Source organism: Nelusetta ayraudi, unplaced genomic scaffold, assembly GCF_046127955.1.
Source record: "Nelusetta ayraudi isolate G7.1 ecotype Tasmania unplaced genomic scaffold, CSIRO-AGI_Nayr_v1 ptg000007l, whole genome shotgun sequence".
NCBI lineage: Eukaryota > Metazoa > Chordata > Actinopteri > Tetraodontiformes > Monacanthidae > Nelusetta > Nelusetta ayraudi.
Window position 1 is genome coordinate 2250001 of NW_027466057.1, and position 19772 is coordinate 2269772.

Here is a 19772-nt window from a genome sequence, read left to right on the forward strand (position 1 = left end):
CTTCTCGGCAGGAATGTCAGGAACATTTTCTCATCAAATGCTTTTACTGCTTGTATTTCATTAGGAGCGTTTAGCTTTTTATATTGTGTCACGCAACAATCAAACCTATTGATTCAGGGGTAAATTCAGCTTCACGGGAAAAGCAGCTAATCAATGAATGGATACTCCATTGACAGGGTGACTCAACTGTGATCAATGAATGAATAAATTGTTGATTTGTACTCCTGATCTTCAGGGCGTTGTGAAAAAAAGCAATGTTGAGTCGATGTCTTCTGAGAGCTTAGATTAGCACAAAGACAAACATAATTGCAACCGTTTCTGTCCTGCTGAGCAGCAGACCTGATGTCAGCCACAGGCCTCACTCGGTATAATGGACGGGAATAAGAAAATACGCCGCCACGATAATGGGTAGTAGTCAATTAGTGAGCGATAAATTCTAATCTGTGGGCCATGGTACGCACACTGAACCATGAAAGCACTTTAAAAGGCTGCACAATGATGAAATGAAATTTGAAAGGGTGCTATCGTCTTTAAGATTTGCTTTCGGAATAGAAACTGGAAAAGCTAGAGAGCTGTTTGCAATGGCAGAGAAAAGTAAAGTAAAAGAGGTATGTCTGAAGACAACCAGTGCAAGAGACGGTGTGAAAGCATTTCAGTGAGCACAGGAAGGTTGCAGTGCACAGTGGGGCCTGGGAGGCCAAGTCACCAAGATAAAGTTGGCGTCATTTCTGAATGTTTCTGAGTTTTTGGAAGCTGTGAGATTCCGTGGTTTGAAAGGATCCCAATGGTATCCTCGAGTCTGTGCTTGGTAACGCAGCGCTGCTGAAAGAGGGCCGTTTTTGTTTGGGAAAATTGCAGTCGTTTGAGCTATTTACGCCGTAGTTAAGAAAATAGGCATGATCCTATCTGACGGATGTTGTTTTATTTTCCGTGGGAATTTGTGACTGATGTATGATGTAAACTGATATCATTGTTCTTATCATTATTGTTCCAGCCAGGCAGAAAGTGAGAGCGAAATGATGGGGAGCAGAAGCGGAGGCAGCAGCGAGGGCCAAGCAGGAAATGGACCAAAGATGAGCCATTGCCCCCCCGACCTGCTGCATTCATTTCAGAGTACAATGTGCCGCGTGTGCCCCTGTATGTGTGCGTGCGCGTGCGTTCTGTCAGTGTCGCTCGCACTCACTTGATAGTCTGTAGGAAGCGTACTCTGTCGTTGATCTCGTCTGGAATTTTGCTGAGAATGTGTTTCAGAGCTCTGGCCTTCTCGTTCAGGTCCTGGAACTCCTGCTCAGGCCGGTCAATCATGAACTCTGCAAAACAAAACACAAGAGCTCTTTGGCGCGGCGCCACAAATTCAAGATGAGTGACTGGGACAGGAGCCGGGCCGCACGCCCGCCGCGCGTGCTGAAGACCGGGGTCGATGCAGTTGCTGAAAGATCAAGGACCAAATCAGTCGCCCACATTTCTATCAGCCGTTTGTTTGCTCATTCCCATCTCTGGTTGGTCATGCCTGAATTACCACAGAGTGAACCTGAGAGGTGAACGTGGCGCCATCACGCACGCCGGCCTTCCAACGTGCATTTGCCGCAATAAAAAGCGCGTTTGGTCGATCTTGTCTTGTATGGAAGCACGTCTACTGTGCACGGACATTTAAAGAAGCACCTTTAAGTGTCCGTGACTTAAGTGGCGAAACGCGTGGCTTTTAATTTTGACACAACCATCTAAACAAAGGCTTTTTATCGTTTCAAGAAGTGTGACTTGGACTTGTCGTTGTTTTTGGTTCTTCGTTGGCCACCGCTACTTGCTATGAACCTTGTGAGCACTCTGGACCTCTTTTTTTATGGACATTTAAAGACGCACGTTGAAACTTCTGAACGCAGATGGACTCAACTCCATAAGACAGGTCTCTTGCTATCTAGCCTGGTATTTATACAGAGAGCTGCCAACATTATAGATAAGAGTAAACCAGGCCTTTACGGAAGCCACTTAGTAGTCAGCTGGATAAGATAAACATTTTAAACTCGTCGGTCTCAACTTTTCAAAGGACGAAAATCTGATCATTTGCCCTTTAGTAATGTTTTGTGTTAACAAAGGCCAAATAAGCTGTGAAGGTTGAAATACAAAAAACCAACTAAGAACGAGGCACTTTATTGTTACTTAGCAACTACCTCAAGCTAGACTTAAAAGCTGATAGCCAAATTAAAAGCCATTAAGTCCATTACCAGCTTCTAGGCTTTACACAATCACGATTTCTGTGCCGATCACCGATCAGTGAGTTTAAATAAACCGATAACCGATCATCGATCCGATCACGTGAAGAGCAATATTTAAATTACTTGTTTATGTACACCCCTTGCCTTCTCACTTTCCCGGCTATACGGACCAGCAATGTCTAAAGTTGTTTGCTTTAGCATCCGTTTCGGAGTTTGCTTTTCTTTTTCTTTCTCCGTGCTGCGTTTCTTGAACTCGACCTGCTCCTCCGTGTGCATCTTTTCCAAGTGCCTGATTAAATTTGGCGTGTTAAAAAACTTTTTTGCCGACGTTCCCCCGCGAGGTACTGTAGCGTTGCATGTATTGCAGATAGCTCGTGCTATGTCTGTTTCTCTCACTTTGAAAGACTTCCACACCTCCGACATGTTTGTTTGTGTCGCCCACAGATGTTGCTGTGGTGAAGATTCAAAGAAACTAACGCGACAGTAGTCAAAACAGGAAGAGGCACGAAGACGAAAATGACGTTTTTTGAATCATGAATCATTAGCTCTCGGATACAAGAGAATAAACATGTTGATGCTGTGAAACTACTTTGGAGTAAATGAGACAGATTAAAAAAGTTTCAACACGACCATGACGTCATTGATCGGTGATTTATGACACGACGCCCGATCACGAACATTTAAAAAAAAATGCCAAATATCTGCCGATCCGATATAGCCGATATGATCGGTGTAAAGCCTAACAGCTTCCACAGGACCATGAAAGCAGTCGTCACCCTAATGCAGCGGTGCAACCTTCAGGCCTCTGCCTCGCCACAGAGCCCCTCCGCGCACTCACCCTCCACGTCGTCAGCCGCCATGCGCAGTAAGGATTCAGTGAAGTTGATCTGGACGTTCTTTTTCTCCAAGATCTTCATAATGATGTCCTGAGTCAGGCCCGGGTTCTCCCGCTCCGCCTGGCACACCACAAGAGTCGGATGGGGCAAGCAAATCAAACGTCAGTCAGTTCATTGCTTGTCGCTGCTTGTCCTGCGTCCCCAAACCACCCTCAAAACCACAATTAGGGGCAATGTAGAGACATGATAATGATTCAACTGTGACATGCATCTCCCCGGAACATGCAACTCGACAGATAAAGGCCCTGGGTTGGAACCAGACTCGCAAAACTTCCTGCTGTGAGGCTTCAGCGCCACACACTGCATTGACGATCCAAACACAACGAGAGGGAAAAACAGGAGAGCGCAGTTTGTTTTTCCTCACAGCGGCGAGCCGGAGTTGAATGCTAGATGTCCACCGCGAGCCGAGCAGATCGATGCACACAGACTCCGCCGGCTGAATAATTCAGCCTTGGATTACGCCATCCATGAAGAGCGATAGAGACACTAATCGGTCAGACCGGCCAACAATGGCGCGCCGGCAGAGTGAAGCAGCTGCAAGGTGATCACATCTCCTCCAACACAATGACCAAGACGATTCTGCTTCATTAATATTTTAATTGACCCTCGCAGTCAATGTCTCGACTTATCATGGCGGCGCAGCGTTGACCTGTGGCAAATACACAGTGGAGAGATTTTCATATTTCCAATTTCCACTTATCATCCGCGACACCAAAGTGGCTTTGTATGATTAAATATATATTTTAAAAAAACATTTGAGCCCTCTGTTTACAGCCACCTGCAAAATCATACTAGGTTTTATCTTCCGGCTTTGTTGGCTATTCAACATGTTTGCTCGGGGATCGAAGACAAAGTGGTCTCAGAGGGCAGAACTGACGCTTGACTAGGGGTGCTGTCACTGACCTGAGAGAGATATCAGTGCCCTGTGTGACATCACAGTGGGCTGATTTGAAGAACTGCATATTTTAACGTACACTTTGACAAAAGTGGGGCAAGAAAAAGTAGTAGGGAATGACCTAGTAAATTATGAATAATATGGGACCTTTTAAAAAAAAAGAGAGTTCGGAGCTCTTATCAGAGCACACTGGATTTTTTCTCTGAGAAAATATCTTACATTTAGAAAGATGACATGTTCGAATAGAAACGGTGGGGTATCTATAAATACGGGCGTGAGTGGGAGACGTCCATATGGGTGTTCGTAAATGAGAGGATGGAAGGAAGAGACATACAGAAGTTAAACAATTCATGCTGGTGAAGTATGCTTTGGTGACTTCTATGAAGTGTCAAAAAACATGAAAATAACTGTGTATCCGGTGACATGTTCACAGATCATCTCGAGGGAATTACACAAGAACCTGTGGCACCACCACCTGCGCAGCTGTCAGTCTAAAATAGTTCCATGCTGCATTTTGAATACACGAAACCGGAAGAAAATAAAGTGTGAAAACAATGTGTGCAACAGAGAGATAGAGAGAGAGAGAGAGAGAGAGAGAGAGAGAGAGAGAGAGAGAGCGAGAGAGAGAGAGAGAGAGAGAGAAAGCGCCACAGTGCTGCGGCAGAAGTGGAGTGCGCTTGTCACAGTGCACTTTCCTACCTTTATAAATGCTGCTCTGAGTGTCTGCGCTGCTGATAGGTTGATTCTCTCCAGCTGGTGAAATAAAGGGAGAAAACACACGCAGTACATCAAAGGTTGTTTGGGGACACCATTATACTGCTGCTGGATGACGTCCTGGGTCAAAAGAATAAACGGGCAAATCAGCAACACAGCACCGGCTCAGAGGTAGGAGTAAAGAGGGCAAAGCTCTCCGGAGAAAGTTCTTGCCTGCCCCCTGGTGGTGGGCCTCAGTAGAGGTCATGAATCGGACATGATGAAGCAGGAAGGTGGATGCTGTGGATTTAGACTGCTCTTACTGCGCCTGTCCAAGTTCAGGTTTTTGGTTTCTTTTCTTTTCTGTGTTCCAGCAGCTGAACGATAGTGCAAAGAATCTTCACACCATCAGCAAAACATGGTGGTGGGGGCTTTGGCTCCACCAGCAAAGTAAGGCTGACAGCGACAGACCTGACGCTGCCAACCTGTTCAGCATCACAGGTAAAGTCTAGAACACAGATACTCAAACATATTTCCTCTGTTCACGAGGAAGACAAGCACTAGACAAGCTCAACCCTGATTGAGACGCCGGTGTGAGCTTTTGTGATTATCAACACTGGATATCACAACCTGAACCAATGGGCATGGCACCCACACCCACTGCTAATACAGCAGTTCTGAGGGGTATACTGTGCCAGGACGGGGGTTTCACAAAAACTCACGAGTGTGTTAACCCTAAAATGAGGGAAACTCTGGGTTTTCAGCAACAGCAAGAGAGGTCAAACCTAAGAAATGTGTCTACATAAATACCAACAACAACAAGCATTACATTTACTAATTGGTCATTTTCACCAAAAACACTTGACGCCGTTTGCAGCTGCTTGCTACTGACTACTGTCACCATAGTCACCATATGAAAATGTCTTGTTCCAACTGCCTGAAGAACATTGACTTCCTCTTGTTCGACAGTTGCCAAGGGGACTCGTATTATCGGGGCTCCATTAATATAGGCTTTGTATACTCATGGTGCACGTATGTAGCTCAAGAGTTTATTGAACTTTTTCAAATCAGCTGCTATGGAACTGGATTCTTACTAGGACTAGCTGTTAAAGGTCCCTCAATATTGAATGGTTATAGCTATCATCTTGGGTGGGATGGAGTTTGCAAAGATCGCTGAAGATCAACTGAAGATGGGTTGCATTGGGACAATTTGAGTTTTCCCAGCTCAGGGTAAGTAAACTCAGAGTTAAGGATTAGACTCAGACCTTGTTAAACTCCTACCTGGAACACCCCTCAAGGGTTTTCACACATGGAACTCAATAATCCACATCTGTTTTAAGTTCATTGCCAATGTCAGTGAATACAAATAGTTAAGTATCACCACAAGTTCACACCAGTGAAGTGGTTTTGTCTGTATTATTTGAGGGAAGCTTTGTAATAATAACAATAATAATAATAATAATAATAATAATAATAATAATGAACACAAACTGGAATTCCTTTCCTGATTTCCTTATTTTCTGGTCTACCATGGGTGATATTTTAAGTCAGGGGATCGAAGAGCAGCGTTGAAGCAAATGCAAGAACAGAACAGCAGCAGGTGCCTTACCTCATTGAAAACTGGGTACATCACTGCGTAAAGTGTCATGGACACCATGGAGTTTGTCTCCGCTTCATTCTTCATCTCCTCCATTGTCATCCTCCAGGGAGGAGCAAGTTCTCGGTAGAAACGGTGAGGAGGTAAAGGCAGCTCACACACTCACGCATGCACACACCCCCCACTCACACACACACACACACACGCGCGCACACTCACTCACTCACACACGCACGCACGCACACACACACACACTCACACTCACACTCACACACGCGCACGTGAGGAGGTAAAGGCAGCTCACACACTCCACACACACTCACACTCACACTCACACACGCGCACACACTCTGAGAAACACAACCTCCAGAGTGAAAAGAGCCTAAAGCAAAACAAAGTCAGACAAAAGCAGGTTACTGATTAAGCAGTCCAAATAGGTTATAATAGCTATAACAGACGTGTAACACTTGTTTGTACTATAAGCACCTATATACAGCTTCCTCTGCTTCTTATGGAATGAAAAATTTGACAAAGTTACAGCTTTGTGTTGCTTGTTTTGCAGACATCGTTTTAGTAAGAGCACGTTGATCCGGAAAATTTAATTGTTGGGTAGATTCAAATAAACATTCAAATAAACAGCTACAAAAGTTGTACAGATGGAAATACTGCAGAAATGTGTTAACTGAGGCCAACCTGTGTGGATACCATTATCTGGGGGTTAGCATATCTGCTACTTGTGTGCGATGATGAGCAACAAGACACAATTTTGTTTTTATCCATGTAAAAACAGAGGGCTTGTATGATATCTATGCAGTGAACGAAGAGCTATTTAAGCAAACAGCATTATAAATATTATCTGAATGTGAAGAAGTCACCAGAAGTTTAAAATCAATGTAAGAACAAAAAACGCGGAGCTAACAGACTAGCATGGTTGGGAGTGCAGCTTGTTTATTTATTTTAATTACGCTGTGTTATGTTGTATACAAAGACGTGGATATTCGGGTAGTTTACGAAATGCATATAAAATTAATAACTATGTCAAATAATAAGTTACACGGTGAGGATATTGTTGGCCCCAAGCATCTGAAGCAATGGTTAGCAACCTCGCAGGCTAAACTGACTACCGATATATTTGGAAACAGCAGCAGGTCAGAGCTAACCCACTCAGCAAGCTGTGTCACCCTATTGAAGAGTCCCTTCATTATTTGACGCAGTGTCAACTAAACAGTCACTGTCACGACGATAGCTGACTGATTACGGAGTCAAATGCGTCCGGATCTGGCAGTACAGCTCTCCAAGTGAGGCCTATGGCTCGGCCATGTCTGTGCTGGATCAGTGCTAGCAGTTAACAGCGTAGCTTACGCGCTAGCTAAAGTAAAAACGGAGATTATCATTTGCGTATGCGCTCAAACGTATCGTCAAAATGTTTAAAGGCATACGTGTGATTCGGCGTGAGTGTGTCGAATGTGCACTGTGGTCTACCTTTAGATTGATTTCTTAAATGGGTCGGTAGCGCCGTCGATTGCCTCCTAGCTACTATGTTTTCTTTACAACTTAAGACGGAAGTTTTTTAGGACTGGCTTGACCGACATCTTCCGGACCACTGCTACGTCAGCATGCATCGTCCAATCAGATAGCTCCTAATGGAAACGTCGAAAGCCAGTTCACAGTTAAATTGTTGTTGTTGTTGTTGTCGTAGTAGTAGTAGTAGTAGTAGTAATAATACTAATACTAATACTAATACTAATACTAATACTAATACTTCTAATAATAATAATAATAATAATAATAATAATGATGATGATGATGATGATGATGATGATGATGATGATGATGATGATGACATTTTGGCCTTTTTATTGAGGTCGACCAAGGTCGATTAACACTACAAACGTTAATGTATTTTTGAGTTTATGTAAGTTTTATATACCTTTTCAAGTATTGTCACAGTTATTAAAGGAGAATTAATTGTTTGTTGTATTTGTTGTGGAGAGCAGTGGAGAGCAAAAGAGGAAAAAAAAAGAAGCAGACTGTCACACTGTTGTCAAGATAGATAGACCCTGCGTTGTTAAACCAGTGGATTGAATGGGATAGATAGGAGACGCATGGATGTATTATATGAACAGTGAATCACGTGATCGGAAGGCGAACCAGTGAAGACAATCGTACGTCATATATCACGTGTTTTTTTTTTTTGTTTTTTTTTTTGTTTTTTTTTCTTCTTTCGCCGAAGCAGTGGCTTTATGGAATTGTAGTTCAGGAAGCGCGGACTGAAGCTTCAGCGTCGCACTCGGTCGCACTGCCATCATCACTTCAGTCACTACCCGAACACATCGGTAACACTGACGCAGCTTCTGGCCGAGGGTGGCACAACGGTTCACTTTTCAGCACTAATCCGCTCACGGACGTTCTCGGCACAAAAGAAGAAGGTGAATAAGCTTCCGTTTTTTTTTATTCAGGCTCTCACCGTAAGCGTCTGAGGAGTTTAGACAACTTATCCCTTCCTGCCTGTAGCTTAAAGTCGTGCGGTGTCGAGGAAATTAGCACCCATGATGCAACACGAAGAAATGTACGTGTGCGAGCCGTCTTCATTCATTAATCCGTTCATTCATTTTTCATCTTTTCAGATTCTGCAACCATGTCTGTGAACATCCAAGTCAACAGTCCGGATGTAACGTACACAGACACTCACATTACAGCCAAATACCCCTACCAGACCACGTCAGTGCACAGGGAGGGCAATAACGTGATGGTGATAAAAGCTTTTTCTTCTTCTTTTTCTTTCTTTTTTTTTCCTTTTTTCTTTCTTTTTTTTTTAAGAATTGCACTATTCCCCAATGCATTCCTGTGTCTTAAAGATACCTCTATGGAAAACAGGTGAATCCCTGCACCACCGACATGACCTTCCGGACTGAGAGGAAAGTGCCCAGGCTGGGGGTGATGCTGGTGGGCTGGGGGGGCAACAACGGCACAACGGTGACGGCGGCCGTGCTGGCCAACAAGCTCGGCCTCACCTGGAGAACCAAAACTGGTCTAAAGGTGAGCAGAAGGCAGTACACCTATGTTCTGACAGACACTTTGCATTTGCATTTCTTTCAAAGCAACACTAACAACTAAAGAATCCTCTGGGAAAGATGTTAACGATGCAAATAAATATGCACACTCCAACTCACTGGCTCTCAACAGGCAGGTTTTTACCTGCTAGTAATAGTAAAACACTGTAAAACATACATGAGACAGGTGTCTCCATGTTCTTTTTTCAGCTAAATGACTCCAAAGCTGCCATCAGAGAGCTATGAAGGAGCCCTCGTGCCCTGTTTTACAAATATAGCCCACTGTCTATCCCCTGATAGGACAGCAGAGGCTCGTTATAAGCTGGTTATGCTTGCATGTTCAGCAGAGTATGAAGGACTTAGCTGTCTCTGCTCCCACAAATTTGTCCTTGTATGGAGAGCAGTCTTTCCTTCACTGAAAAGATACCACGCAAATACAAAAAAAAAAAATTCTCATTGACTTCAGCAAGGGACTTTGAACAGTCTCCACTTTTCATTGATTCAAGCATGTGGCTGATGCTGCTATTCTTTTTGTAGGTGGTTGGTTTTTTTGTTTTGTTTTGTTTTTTGATATGTGTGCATATTTGTATTCTGACATTTTACACTATTAACTTTCCCAGTTTGAAAAGGCAAATAAACGTAATCACTCACTTTAGACACAACATTTGTCCCAATTTTCTTCTTCATTCTGACAGAAAGCCAACTACTTCGGCTCCCTCCTGCAGACGTCAACAGTTTCTTTGGGATCGGGGCTGGAGGGCGAGGTCAATGTTCCCTTTCGTGACCTTCTTCCTATGGTGCATCCCAATGATATCGTCTTCGACGGTATGGGCTGTTGGAGATAGATTATTCAAAGCCTATACTCTGAAACACAAACGTGGAAGTGTTTGCATATGGACCCTGGAGAGTATATGTAAGGAAAGGGTTGAGATTTCTGACCCCACGCTCTCCAAAAGTGAAGATAAAGATGTGCTTATTCTTGGTCTTCCAACAGAATCTAATCTTTTACTAAATGAGGGAAGAATTTCAACAGGCAAACACTTTTTTTCTACCTGTCTGGTTGGTCTGTGTTGCCTCATAAAGGTCAGGCTTGGTGCTAGTGGCTCTGGAAAAATCTTCTATTTCAAGCATGTTTTTCTGTCCAGGCTGGGATATCTCCTCGATGGATCTTGGCAGTGCAATGGAAAGAGCTCAGGTGTTTGACTGGAATTTACAGGAGCAGCTGCTGCCGTACATGTGCTGCATGAAACCCAGACCGTCCATATACATACCAGATTTCATTGCTGCAAACCAAGAGAGTCGTGCCGACAATGTCCTCAGTGGGACCATGGCGGAGCAGGTAGTTCCACGATCTCCCCGAACTCTCTTGGATGCATTCAACCATACGGTATCCTATGTATTGCTCAGCCTGCCTAAATGGTCTTCCAGATGGAGCAGATCAGAGACGACATAAGAGACTTCCGCTTGTCGTGCGGCGTGGACAAGGTGATTGTTTTGTGGACCGCCAACACGGAGCGCTTCTGTGACGTCGTACCAGGAGTCAACGACACTGCCAGGAACTTGCTAGCAGCAATCCAGGTAAGAGCAGAGGCAACACCTCTAAACGCAACGTTAATGTGTACAGTAAAAAAAAGAAAGTATTGCGTCATCATGTAGCATCACATGACTGATGAACGGTTATACACAAATCTCCAAACACATACAGAAAACTGTGTATTTAGCCCTCCGTTTATGCTCAGATTTAGCTGGCTGCAATGTTGGACTGCCTGAATGTTTGGAAGGGAAGTAAGTACAGTAACTTCCACTACAAACCTTTTATAAACAGCTGCAAATGCCCTCAAAAGCAAAGCTTACATATGACAGTGTCTGATGGTGGTCATCAATCAGTCAACCATGATTTCATTTCCTCCCAATGCTGTGGACCAAACACTAATCCTCCATCACATTTAGAGATTAACGAATCACTGAGGCAAAGCTTGAAAATGTCACAATGAGAAAATGTTCATTTCTTTATTCTTTTCTATTTTTCCTTTTTAATCACATCAGGGGATCAAATTGTGATTTGTCCCTCTTGGGGAAGTTTTTATGTTCATCTGCTGTCTTTATGAAGCTTCTTCTGCTGTCAGCAATAATAACAGTCTATTCCACAGATTTATGATCTTTAAACACTTTAAACAGCTATGAAATCCACAACAGGGCTGCTTAACAGACGATGTACAGAAACTCTCGAGGGAAACACACCCCTGTGAGCCAAGCTTTCGTTGTAGCGGCAAGACACTCTGTAACAGTCGTCTTCTCTTCATGCTCTGTTATATTAGGCCGGAGCAGAGGTTTCTCCCTCCACTCTGTTTGCTGTGGCCAGCATTCTGGAGGGCTGCTCCTACATCAACGGCTCCCCGCAGAACACCTTTGTGCCAGGCGCCATAGAGCTGGCCACGGAGAGGGGAGTCTTCATTGGAGGCGACGACTTTAAGTCCGGGCAGACCAAGATCAAGTCGGTGCTGGTGGACTTTCTGGTCAGCGCGGGTATCAAGGTGAGGAGAAACATGCGAGAAATAGATAAAGTTTGACGACAGTGGTTTTTGTTCTGTTTAAGAGATGGCAAAAATGAAAACGTTTAAAAAGACAGCAAAGTCTGCCCATGGATACTGCTGTCTTCCTGGTATTCTATTGCCAGCATAAACACTGCAATAAGGGAAAAAATACATCAAGCCAAATCCCTGACATAGAAATGTTAATAATGCCTTCTCCCACTCCACAGCCGACCTCTATCGTCAGCTACAATCACCTTGGAAACAATGACGGAATGAACCTGTCTGCCCCGCAGCAGTTCCGCTCCAAAGAAATATCCAAGAGCAACGTGGTGGACGACATGGTGCAGTCAAACCCCATATTGTATAAGCCGGGAGAAAAGCCTGATCACTGTGTGAGTGACACAGACACCGAAGCGTGATATTCTGTTTTTGACAAAGGTTCACTTGAAATCAGGAGACGAAATAGAAAACAGTTGTAACTGAGTGTTTTCTTTTTTCTGTAGGTGGTAATCAAATATGTCCCATATGTTGGAGACAGTAAACGTGCCATGGATGAATATACCTCTGAAATTATGATGGGAGGGACCAACACTATTGCTCTGCACAACACTTGTGAGGTCAGTGTTTCATTGCGTTTCCGACTGCTAATGCAATATTCACATCAAGCCGTCGTATCTGGCCCAAGTTGTGGAGGTGGAGGCGGAGGCTCAGTGGAGTGCTGGAGTCTTACTGCTAATCCCTCTTAACGAGACTTAACATCCATTTAAAGGGCCATCTTCCAGTCATTGACATAGTTTTTTGTGTATCAAATGTATTGCTTATAACTTGCTTCAGTTTTAATTGTTATTCAAATGATCGTATTTCAAATGACACAAGTTGTCTAGTATGTTTATAAAATTGTCAAACAAAATGAAAAAAGATTCATTTTTTTATTCTGCCTTCAATCACAGAACCACAAAAACAAGGCTTGAACTCACACACACCGCTACAGCCATTTTAGAGTTCCCAAATCACCTCATGTGAAAGTTTTTCGACCGTTGGAAGATAAAAGAGTACCTGGAAAGACAGACACAGGGACAGCATGCAAATTCCACATTGAAAGGCCCTAGGCCTGGGAATAGAACCTATGACCTTGTTACTGTGAGGTGACGGTGCTATAAAATTATGGTTATTATTTTTTTTGTTCCGTCACAGGACTCCCTGTTAGCCAGCCCAATTATCCTGGATTTGGTGATCCTGACAGAACTTTGCCAGCGTATAACTGTCCGGCCACAAGGGGAGGAAGAGTTCCAGTCCTTCCACAGCGTCTTAGCCCTGCTTGCCTTCCTCTGCAAAGCTCCCCTCGTTCCAACAGGGACCCCTGTCGTGAATGCCTTTTTCAGCCAGAGAGCATGCATAGAAAACATCATGAGGTGTGGATAAGTTTAGTGTTCTCCATATGTTTTCTCTGAATGTCACACTCTGATTTTCAAAAGAGATTAAGTTCTAACATTGTCTTTTTTTCCATTTCAGAGCATGCGTTGGCCTCCCTCCTCAGAATCACATGCTGCTGGAGCACAAGTTGCAGAGGAACTTCCTGCCTCAACACACAGCCTGCGTCAACGGTAACAAGGCTGCTTTCAAGAATGTCGGCCTCGCCAACGGGAACCATAAACCTCTAAAAAATGGCTTCTCCGCTCCTGTTGGTAATGTGACAGGTGCACTGTGATCCCACAACATATTTCTTTTTATACGTGTTTCTGGCTCTTTGTTTGGTAGCTGTCAGAATGTTTTATTTAGTTTTTCTTTTTTGTTTTTCATGACAAAAATGCAGATGTTTGTTAGTGTTTTGAGAAGGACTAATATGGGCTATGGAAACTTGACAGGAATTGGCACGAATGCAAATGCATTAATAACCAGTACATGAAACGCAACAAAGAGGTTTGTCTAATTTATTCAAAAATGGGCACTGGCTTGGAGACAGTGGTCACATGACATGAAAGCTGTTGATTTAACAAAATCAGTGAATAAAGAAAAAGTAAATTTAAATAATAATGCACACAATGTAAAAAAAACAAACAAAAAAAAAACCCTGATGTGTTCTTTATTTATAAAATATAACGATGGTATCTGGTATAAATATGGAGTGACTTGTTTTTTTTTTTTTAATGACAGACTGTTGACACAAGGGAATGGGGGAGGGTATTTTTAAGATATGTACAAAATAGACCAGACTACAAGATACCTGTTAAGTTTTTGTTTTCTTTTAATTAGCATCGAAGTCATTGATAAGAAGAAAAAAACCCGGAAGAGTCTGGCGTAAGTGCGTCACTCCGCAGTAAGTCGTTCATTCAGTTAAGTTCATCCATACTTCAGCTCCCTAAATTTAGTTTGGGGATAATAACACTCTGAATAAATAAACAATTTAAATTTGTTTTATACTGTAACCGTCCTCAAACTGGAACATTTCGTTGTATCGAAAATTAATAAATAATGATTTAAAAAAACGCGTCGCGTGCAAAAACCTGTTTCCGCTCCTTCACTTCCGCTCCCGTTGCTGAGATACCAGACGTCAGCAACAATGGCGGACAAGGAGAAGCGGCGGTCAGGTGCATCTCCTCCGGAGATGCGCGAGGCGAAAGCCACAAAGTGCGACAGCGACAGGGACTTCCTGACGCAGGCCGGGGTAGGAGAGCTGCTGCGCGGCGCCATCCTGAAGATGGTGGAGGCTCGCTCTGACGATCCTATCGGTTTCCTGGCCGACCACTTCTGCCATCTCGCCACTGTGACTGATGCCGGCGATGGGGACCAGTCGGGTAGTAGCCCGCTGAGCACCGGGGCCCAGGAGCAGCAACATCTCAATCGGGCGCTGTGGCACCTGCGGCTGGCGCATCACTCGCAGAGGTCTGGGTCTATTCGAGCATCACCACCAGCACTGTGTGTTTAGTCATTTTTCCCACAACTGTGACATTTCAATTCTTTACATGTAATTTCTTTACATTTTAATGCTGTAGCAGATTTAGCCAGGCCTTCTATACTTTGTGAATACCAATTAGAATACCTTGCTTGTTCCAGTGTTCATAAAGTGACCGTGCAGTTCTTGGAATTAATGGAAGGGGGTATAAACGGCATTAATACCTCTATATGGAAGTGACGTCTGAGACTGCAAAGCATCAAAAAGAAAAAGAAAACATTATTTTTGTTTAGGCTGTAAACAGAGGTAAATTTGTTTTGTTTGTCTTTTAATATATATGACTATAACTGTAAAGCTCCTTCGCTGGAGTCCTAGGTGAATAATAACGAAAAATGGGGCTTTTTGTCAAAAATAATATGTTCTTATTTTAGATGTAGAGTAACAGCAAATCATAGTTTATATTGTGCATTTAAAACATGCAATGACTGTGTTATTCCCTCTCCGCTCTTTGCAATCTCGCAATCTTGCACGCTGACTGACTTCTACATTGACCCTCTTAAACTTCTCCCTCGCTCTTATTGTCCATTCAAACACAGATCTGCCTTCGGCAATAATGTCCGCGTGGCCTACGATCTTCTGAACTTGCCCGCCCCCTGCAGACGCTTGGCTGAGGCCCCAGAAGTTCCCGACGGCTCCTGCACGGGCAGCCCAACAGGCGGGGACGGTGGAAGCGGAGGGGGAGGAGTAAGGGGAGGCCTCTACACACAGACTCTGCAGTGCCTGTGCAGTGAGGGTGGCGTTCCAGCCTCAACCTCTGCGCCACTTCTTAAGCGCCTGCACTGCCAGGAGCACGAAGCCGTCCCGTACGACGTCTTTCGCCACGGTGTGCTCACCTGCACTGTTTTCTCGGACTATATCCGGCAGGCCCAGAGGCTCTACGCTGAAGTGTGCTGCACCGATGAAGGGCCTGCCTCTCGTGCACTGTGCCACGCCGTGCTGGGGACCTTGAAGGAAGCCCTGGAGACATCTCAAGGCCATGACATGAACTTCTGCATTAATGCCAACACTAAAACTAATCCGGCTGCTGAGGTCAATGTAAAAGCTCTTCGATACTTGGAGGCCAGTGCCAAGATTTCTCCTTATAAGCTTGCTCAAGCCATAGCAGGATCACAGACTCGAGGTCCGGGGGGTAATATGGATGCAAAGGAGTTTGAAGATGCAGCAGCAGAGCTCTTTATAACCAGGGTTAAAGTTGTGTCTTAGGTTTATTATATAGTATCTCATAATCTGTGAATACAGAAGTAGCAAGAATATCTAAGTACTGAAGTCAATATAAACCCCCCATATGTACGTACTCTAACATTTTCCTTCCTGTTCTGAAAATAGCTAATAAACAATTACAGGTACAGTAAAACATATTGTGAAATGTGAGTATAAATAATATGCATTTTCTGACTGATCTGGAAGCTGCCATTACATTTGATTACATTCTTGAGTCTGCCATAAGAGAAGGTGGATATAAACGTAATGCCATGGAAAATAGGTATCAAGACTATGCTGACCATTTTAGCATGACAATAGCAATTGGGTTATCACATAGCATAACAAGAGTCAAGTTATGTGAAAATTAGAATTAAACAAGATAATGGAACAAATATTGCACCAATTAAAATATATTTATTGTTTTAAAATAATTGATGGATTTAGAATTATTTTTCCAATGTAAATCTTTATGTTTGGGTTAAGAACCGTCGAAGAGCAATAACGACCGCAACATCAATTTCACCACTAGATGGCAGCATGGGAAGAACACCGGCTCAAATGATAGAAGAAGTGGGCGGAAGTTGTCAGGCTATCAGCTGTTGCCATTCTGTATGCTAACTCGGAGTGATGTCTGGTGTCTATTGTCTTGGTTAAAATCGTTGAAAATGGAGGACGACGAGCAGCGGCGGTCCTTTATGTTCCTCATGACGTACCTGCTGCTAAAGCGCAGAAGAGACATTAGCAACGCTGACATGCTGAGACGTCGTGAGGTCCAGAGACGCATCAGACATCGGCACTATTTCTTCCAGAGACAGAGAAGGCTGCTCATGGTCAGTGCTTCCCTGCAAGGCTCATTAAAAAAAAAACAATAATAATAATGATTAAAAAGAAGTTTCATTATCATTTTTTTCTATGTCAAAGCTCACGAGTTGATACAAATAGTACGGGGGTTGGGGGTGAGGGGGATCCACATCGAACTAACGTTGTGCCAGATTGTTAGGCGTCATAAGGTTCAAGTCTATTTTTCGTTGAGTTAAAATAAGAACTGTTGCAAAGAATGACATGAGTTGGCAACGTTTTCTTATTTTCAGAACTTAAAGACTGTAATGTACGTGCGAAAGGCTTGGACATGTTTTTTATAATATAATGATTAAATAATTAAGATTGTATAATAATTGTAACTATCGAGTTATTGATTGAGTATTAAAAAAAAAAAAAAAAAAAAGCTTCTAATAATACAACAAAGATTAATTGGGTCAAGAAGTGGAGAGCTGGAGATCTAACATAAAAAAAAAAAAAAAATTTGAATTAAAACTTCTTACCAAACTTGTAACTTTGCTGCAAGTCCTATAGATTATGGCTTCTGACTGATCAACTTGAGCAAGGAAACCTTTGCTTAAAGGTCCAGTGTTAAATTCATTTGCAAATCTTAGTTGTCAGTCTTGTCAATTATCTCTCTAGATGATGGTAGCTGGAGGGATCCAGTCCAACACCCGAATTCGCACCAGACCCTGGACAACCACTGCCAGCACCGATTGGTGGGAGCGCGTGGTTATGACAGAATTCCAGCCTTCTGACTGGCTGGATAAGTTCCGTATGAGCAAGGAAACCTTTTTTTACCTCTGTGAGAAGGTGAGGCCTCGTCTGGCGCGTCAGGACACCAGCTTCCGGCTGGCGCTGCCTGTGGAGAAGCGTGTGGCAGTGGCGCTGTGGCGCCTGGCGTCCAACATTGAATACCGGACCATTAGCTCTCTGTTTGGCGTGGGAAAGTCCACCGTGTGCCACTGTGTCAGAGACATGTGCCATGCCATTGTAGCGCTCATGGGCCCCATTTACCTGCGTTTCCCAAATGAGCAAGAGTTGGAGGAGTCGGCCCAACTCTTCTTGTCCAACTGGGGCTTCCCGCACTGTGTTGCTGCCATAGCGACGCTCCACACGGCTATCATCACCCCATCAAACCATGCGTCTGACTATGCTAACCCTGGTGGTTGGCTCTCAGTGCTGTCACAGGTACAGTTACTGCTAAAACACAATTATTATTTGCCGTCAATTAAATACTTCTTCCTGACCCATATCTTTTTTGTTTGTTTGTTTTTTTTGCAGGTTGCCGTTAGTGGCGGTGGGCAGTTCTGGGATGTATGTGCCAGCTTCCCTGGGGGAACAGAACCAGCTGACATCTTGCAGAACTCGTCGCTTTGGGCTGCGGCTGCAGAGGGTGGACTGTCACCCGCGTCGGCGCCAGTCTTCATGGGAAAACAGCTCAGGTTAAATCAAAGCACAAAAATTTAACGTTTGCACATTTTAAGGAAAGTAATGTCCCCTTAATTTCAGTGACGTATCTGACTTCTAACTTCTACATCTTTGTGCTTTAGCTCACACTTTGAGATGCTGATAAGCAAAAAATGTAGTATTTTCTGTGCTGCAAATTGAACACATGGTATAATCACTACATACTAAGTCATCTTCATGCTTGTCTTGTCCTATTATTTAGCTCCTTCTGCTGTGAAATACAATATCACTGAGTTTCTCTGGTGTCAACCCTTTGTTGTGTACAGATATGTGCTGGTGGGAGACGCCTGCTACCCTCTTCAGAGCTGGCTGATGAAGGCCTATCCTGAGGCCAGGGATGGAAGGGGGAGTCATAAGGCACCAACGGAGTCACAGCAGTACTTTAATCAGCAGCTTTGCAGAGCGCTGCAAGCACCCGAGGAGACTCTGCTGAGGCTGAGAGCACGCTGGCAGTGTCTGAGCAAGAGGAATGACTGTGGACTCGACGTGGTGCCCACCATGATCCTGGCCTGCTGCATCTTGCACAATATGTGCGAGTCCCATGGTGACGCCTTCAAGGAGGAGTGGCAACATGAGGTAGCCGAGGCCGAGAGCCCTCAGCCCAGCCACAAGCAGCTTCTCACCACCAGTATGGACCAAAGTCACGGGGAGGAAATTCGGCAGGTTTTTTGTGCCTATTTTGAGCAGCAGAACACTTAATCAGGCTTACAACACATCATTATGTTTTTTTTTAAATTATTATCTTTGTTTGTACAAAATCAACTTGTAAATTGTTTTTTGTTTTTATAAATTTTTGAAATATCATAGTCTGTTCTCCTTGTTGAGCAGCCATGTCTCTTGTCATCTCTTCAGTCTTAATACAGTCAGGTGCATGTGGTTGACAAACTTCTGCCTTTTACACCATTTTACTTGGATTGTCTGTGTAATGACATAAAGACTGACATTGTGTATGTTTGGTGGTTGTTTATGACATTGTTTTCAGCAGTTTCACTGAGAGAGCTTTTGTGTCCAAACGTATTCCTTCAAAGCTGTTTTCTTGGATTCAAGTGGGATGACAGATACGGATCTCAAACGTTGCATATTAAGGAACCTTTAATAGATTTTTTTTTTTTTTTTTTTTGAATGAACACGTAATTTACATTAAATATAGTTACACCAAAAAGCCACAGGATGTCGCTGCTCCTACACCGTACATCCACGCCTGCTGCCGGGACTGGGACGCTTCCTGAGTGATCCTGCGGGTTATTAATAAAGTCATTGGGATTATCGCATCGATGCAAAACTCTATTTGCTTTTCAAAAAGATGCACGCCATTGACTGTCACATTCCGATGTTTATTGATTTATTTATTTTTTGGCCAGCACTGCAGATTGTGCAGCAGGTGTCAACATGTCACATCTCCTACGATGAATTATATATTTAAAAAAAACAAAACAACTTGAGTTA

The 19772-nt window shown here is 43.6% G+C and overlaps 4 protein-coding genes and 1 long non-coding RNA gene across 6 annotated transcripts in view; 3 read left to right on the top strand and 2 right to left on the bottom strand.

Annotated features, from left to right (window-relative positions):
- Positions 1–6584, bottom strand: part of LOC142883148 (programmed cell death protein 10) — a 9572-nt gene extending 2988 nt beyond the window's left edge. Inside the window, exons 1-4 of the mRNA XM_076017811.1 lie at positions 6307–6584; positions 4704–4757; positions 3052–3169; positions 1184–1310 (exon numbers count right to left, since the gene is read on the bottom strand). Coding sequence (XP_075873926.1) covers positions 1184–1310; positions 3052–3169; positions 4704–4757; positions 6307–6396 — 389 coding nt within the window. The 5' untranslated portion in view covers positions 6397–6584. The remainder of the gene's footprint in view (positions 1–1183; positions 1311–3051; positions 3170–4703; positions 4758–6306) is intronic.
- Positions 6585–6586: 2 nt separating this feature from the next.
- LOC142883151 (uncharacterized) lies at positions 6587–8239 on the bottom strand. Its single transcript, XR_012925997.1, has 3 exons — positions 8225–8239; positions 7777–7934; positions 6587–6676 (listed from the first exon to the last, which is right to left on the bottom strand). It is a non-coding gene; the product is annotated as an uncharacterized LOC142883151 (long non-coding RNA).
- A 317-nt stretch (positions 8240–8556) lies between these two features.
- Positions 8557–19772, top strand: part of LOC142883143 (inositol-3-phosphate synthase 1-A-like) — a 135364-nt gene continuing 124148 nt past the window's right edge. Inside the window, exons 1-11 of one of the 2 annotated variants that reach the window (XM_076017802.1) lie at positions 8557–8723; positions 8922–9046; positions 9172–9333; positions 10043–10172; positions 10493–10686; positions 10776–10925; positions 11666–11881; positions 12109–12273; positions 12385–12498; positions 13076–13293; positions 13394–13616. In XM_076017802.1, the coding sequence (XP_075873917.1) occupies positions 8933–9046; positions 9172–9333; positions 10043–10172; positions 10493–10686; positions 10776–10925; positions 11666–11881; positions 12109–12273; positions 12385–12498; positions 13076–13293; positions 13394–13589 (1659 nt within the window). In that variant the 5' untranslated portion in view covers positions 8557–8723; positions 8922–8932 and the 3' untranslated portion in view covers positions 13590–13616. Of the gene's footprint in view, positions 8724–8921; positions 9047–9171; positions 9334–10042; positions 10173–10492; positions 10687–10775; positions 10926–11665; positions 11882–12108; positions 12274–12384; positions 12499–13075; positions 13294–13393; positions 13799–19772 lie in introns of those variants that run through there. The other variant, XM_076017801.1, reaches the window with a different exon arrangement.
- On the top strand, positions 14402–16522 carry tpgs1 (tubulin polyglutamylase complex subunit 1). Its single transcript, XM_076017810.1, has 2 exons — positions 14402–14764; positions 15371–16522. The coding sequence occupies exons 1-2, from the start codon at positions 14442–14444 to the stop codon at positions 16035–16037; spliced, it is 990 nt and encodes a 329-aa protein (XP_075873925.1). The 5' UTR covers positions 14402–14441; the 3' UTR covers positions 16038–16522.
- Positions 16507–19276, top strand: LOC142883144 (uncharacterized). The gene is made up of 4 exons (XM_076017803.1): positions 16507–16867; positions 17499–18047; positions 18141–18301; positions 18593–19276. The coding sequence occupies exons 1-4, from the start codon at positions 16649–16651 to the stop codon at positions 19023–19025; spliced, it is 1362 nt and encodes a 453-aa protein (XP_075873918.1). The 5' UTR covers positions 16507–16648; the 3' UTR covers positions 19026–19276.

What these genes read in the sequence shown, in the direction of transcription:
- tpgs1 (XM_076017810.1), top strand. Translation starts at nt 14,442, where the DNA reads ATGGCGGACAAGGAGAAGCGGCGGTCAGGTGCATCTCCTCCGGAGATG. An exon ending in CTGGCGCATCACTCGCAGAG is followed by an intron (nt 14,765 to 15,370) that starts GTCTGGGTCTAT and finishes ATTCAAACACAG; the next exon opens with ATCTGCCTTCGGCAATAATG.
- LOC142883144 (XM_076017803.1), top strand. Translation starts at nt 16,649, where the DNA reads ATGCTAACTCGGAGTGATGTCTGGTGTCTATTGTCTTGGTTAAAATCG. An exon ending in GACAGAGAAGGCTGCTCATG is followed by an intron (nt 16,868 to 17,498) that starts GTCAGTGCTTCC and finishes TTATCTCTCTAG; the next exon opens with ATGATGGTAGCTGGAGGGAT. An exon ending in TTCATGGGAAAACAGCTCAG is followed by an intron (nt 18,302 to 18,592) that starts GTTAAATCAAAG and finishes TGTTGTGTACAG; the next exon opens with ATATGTGCTGGTGGGAGACG.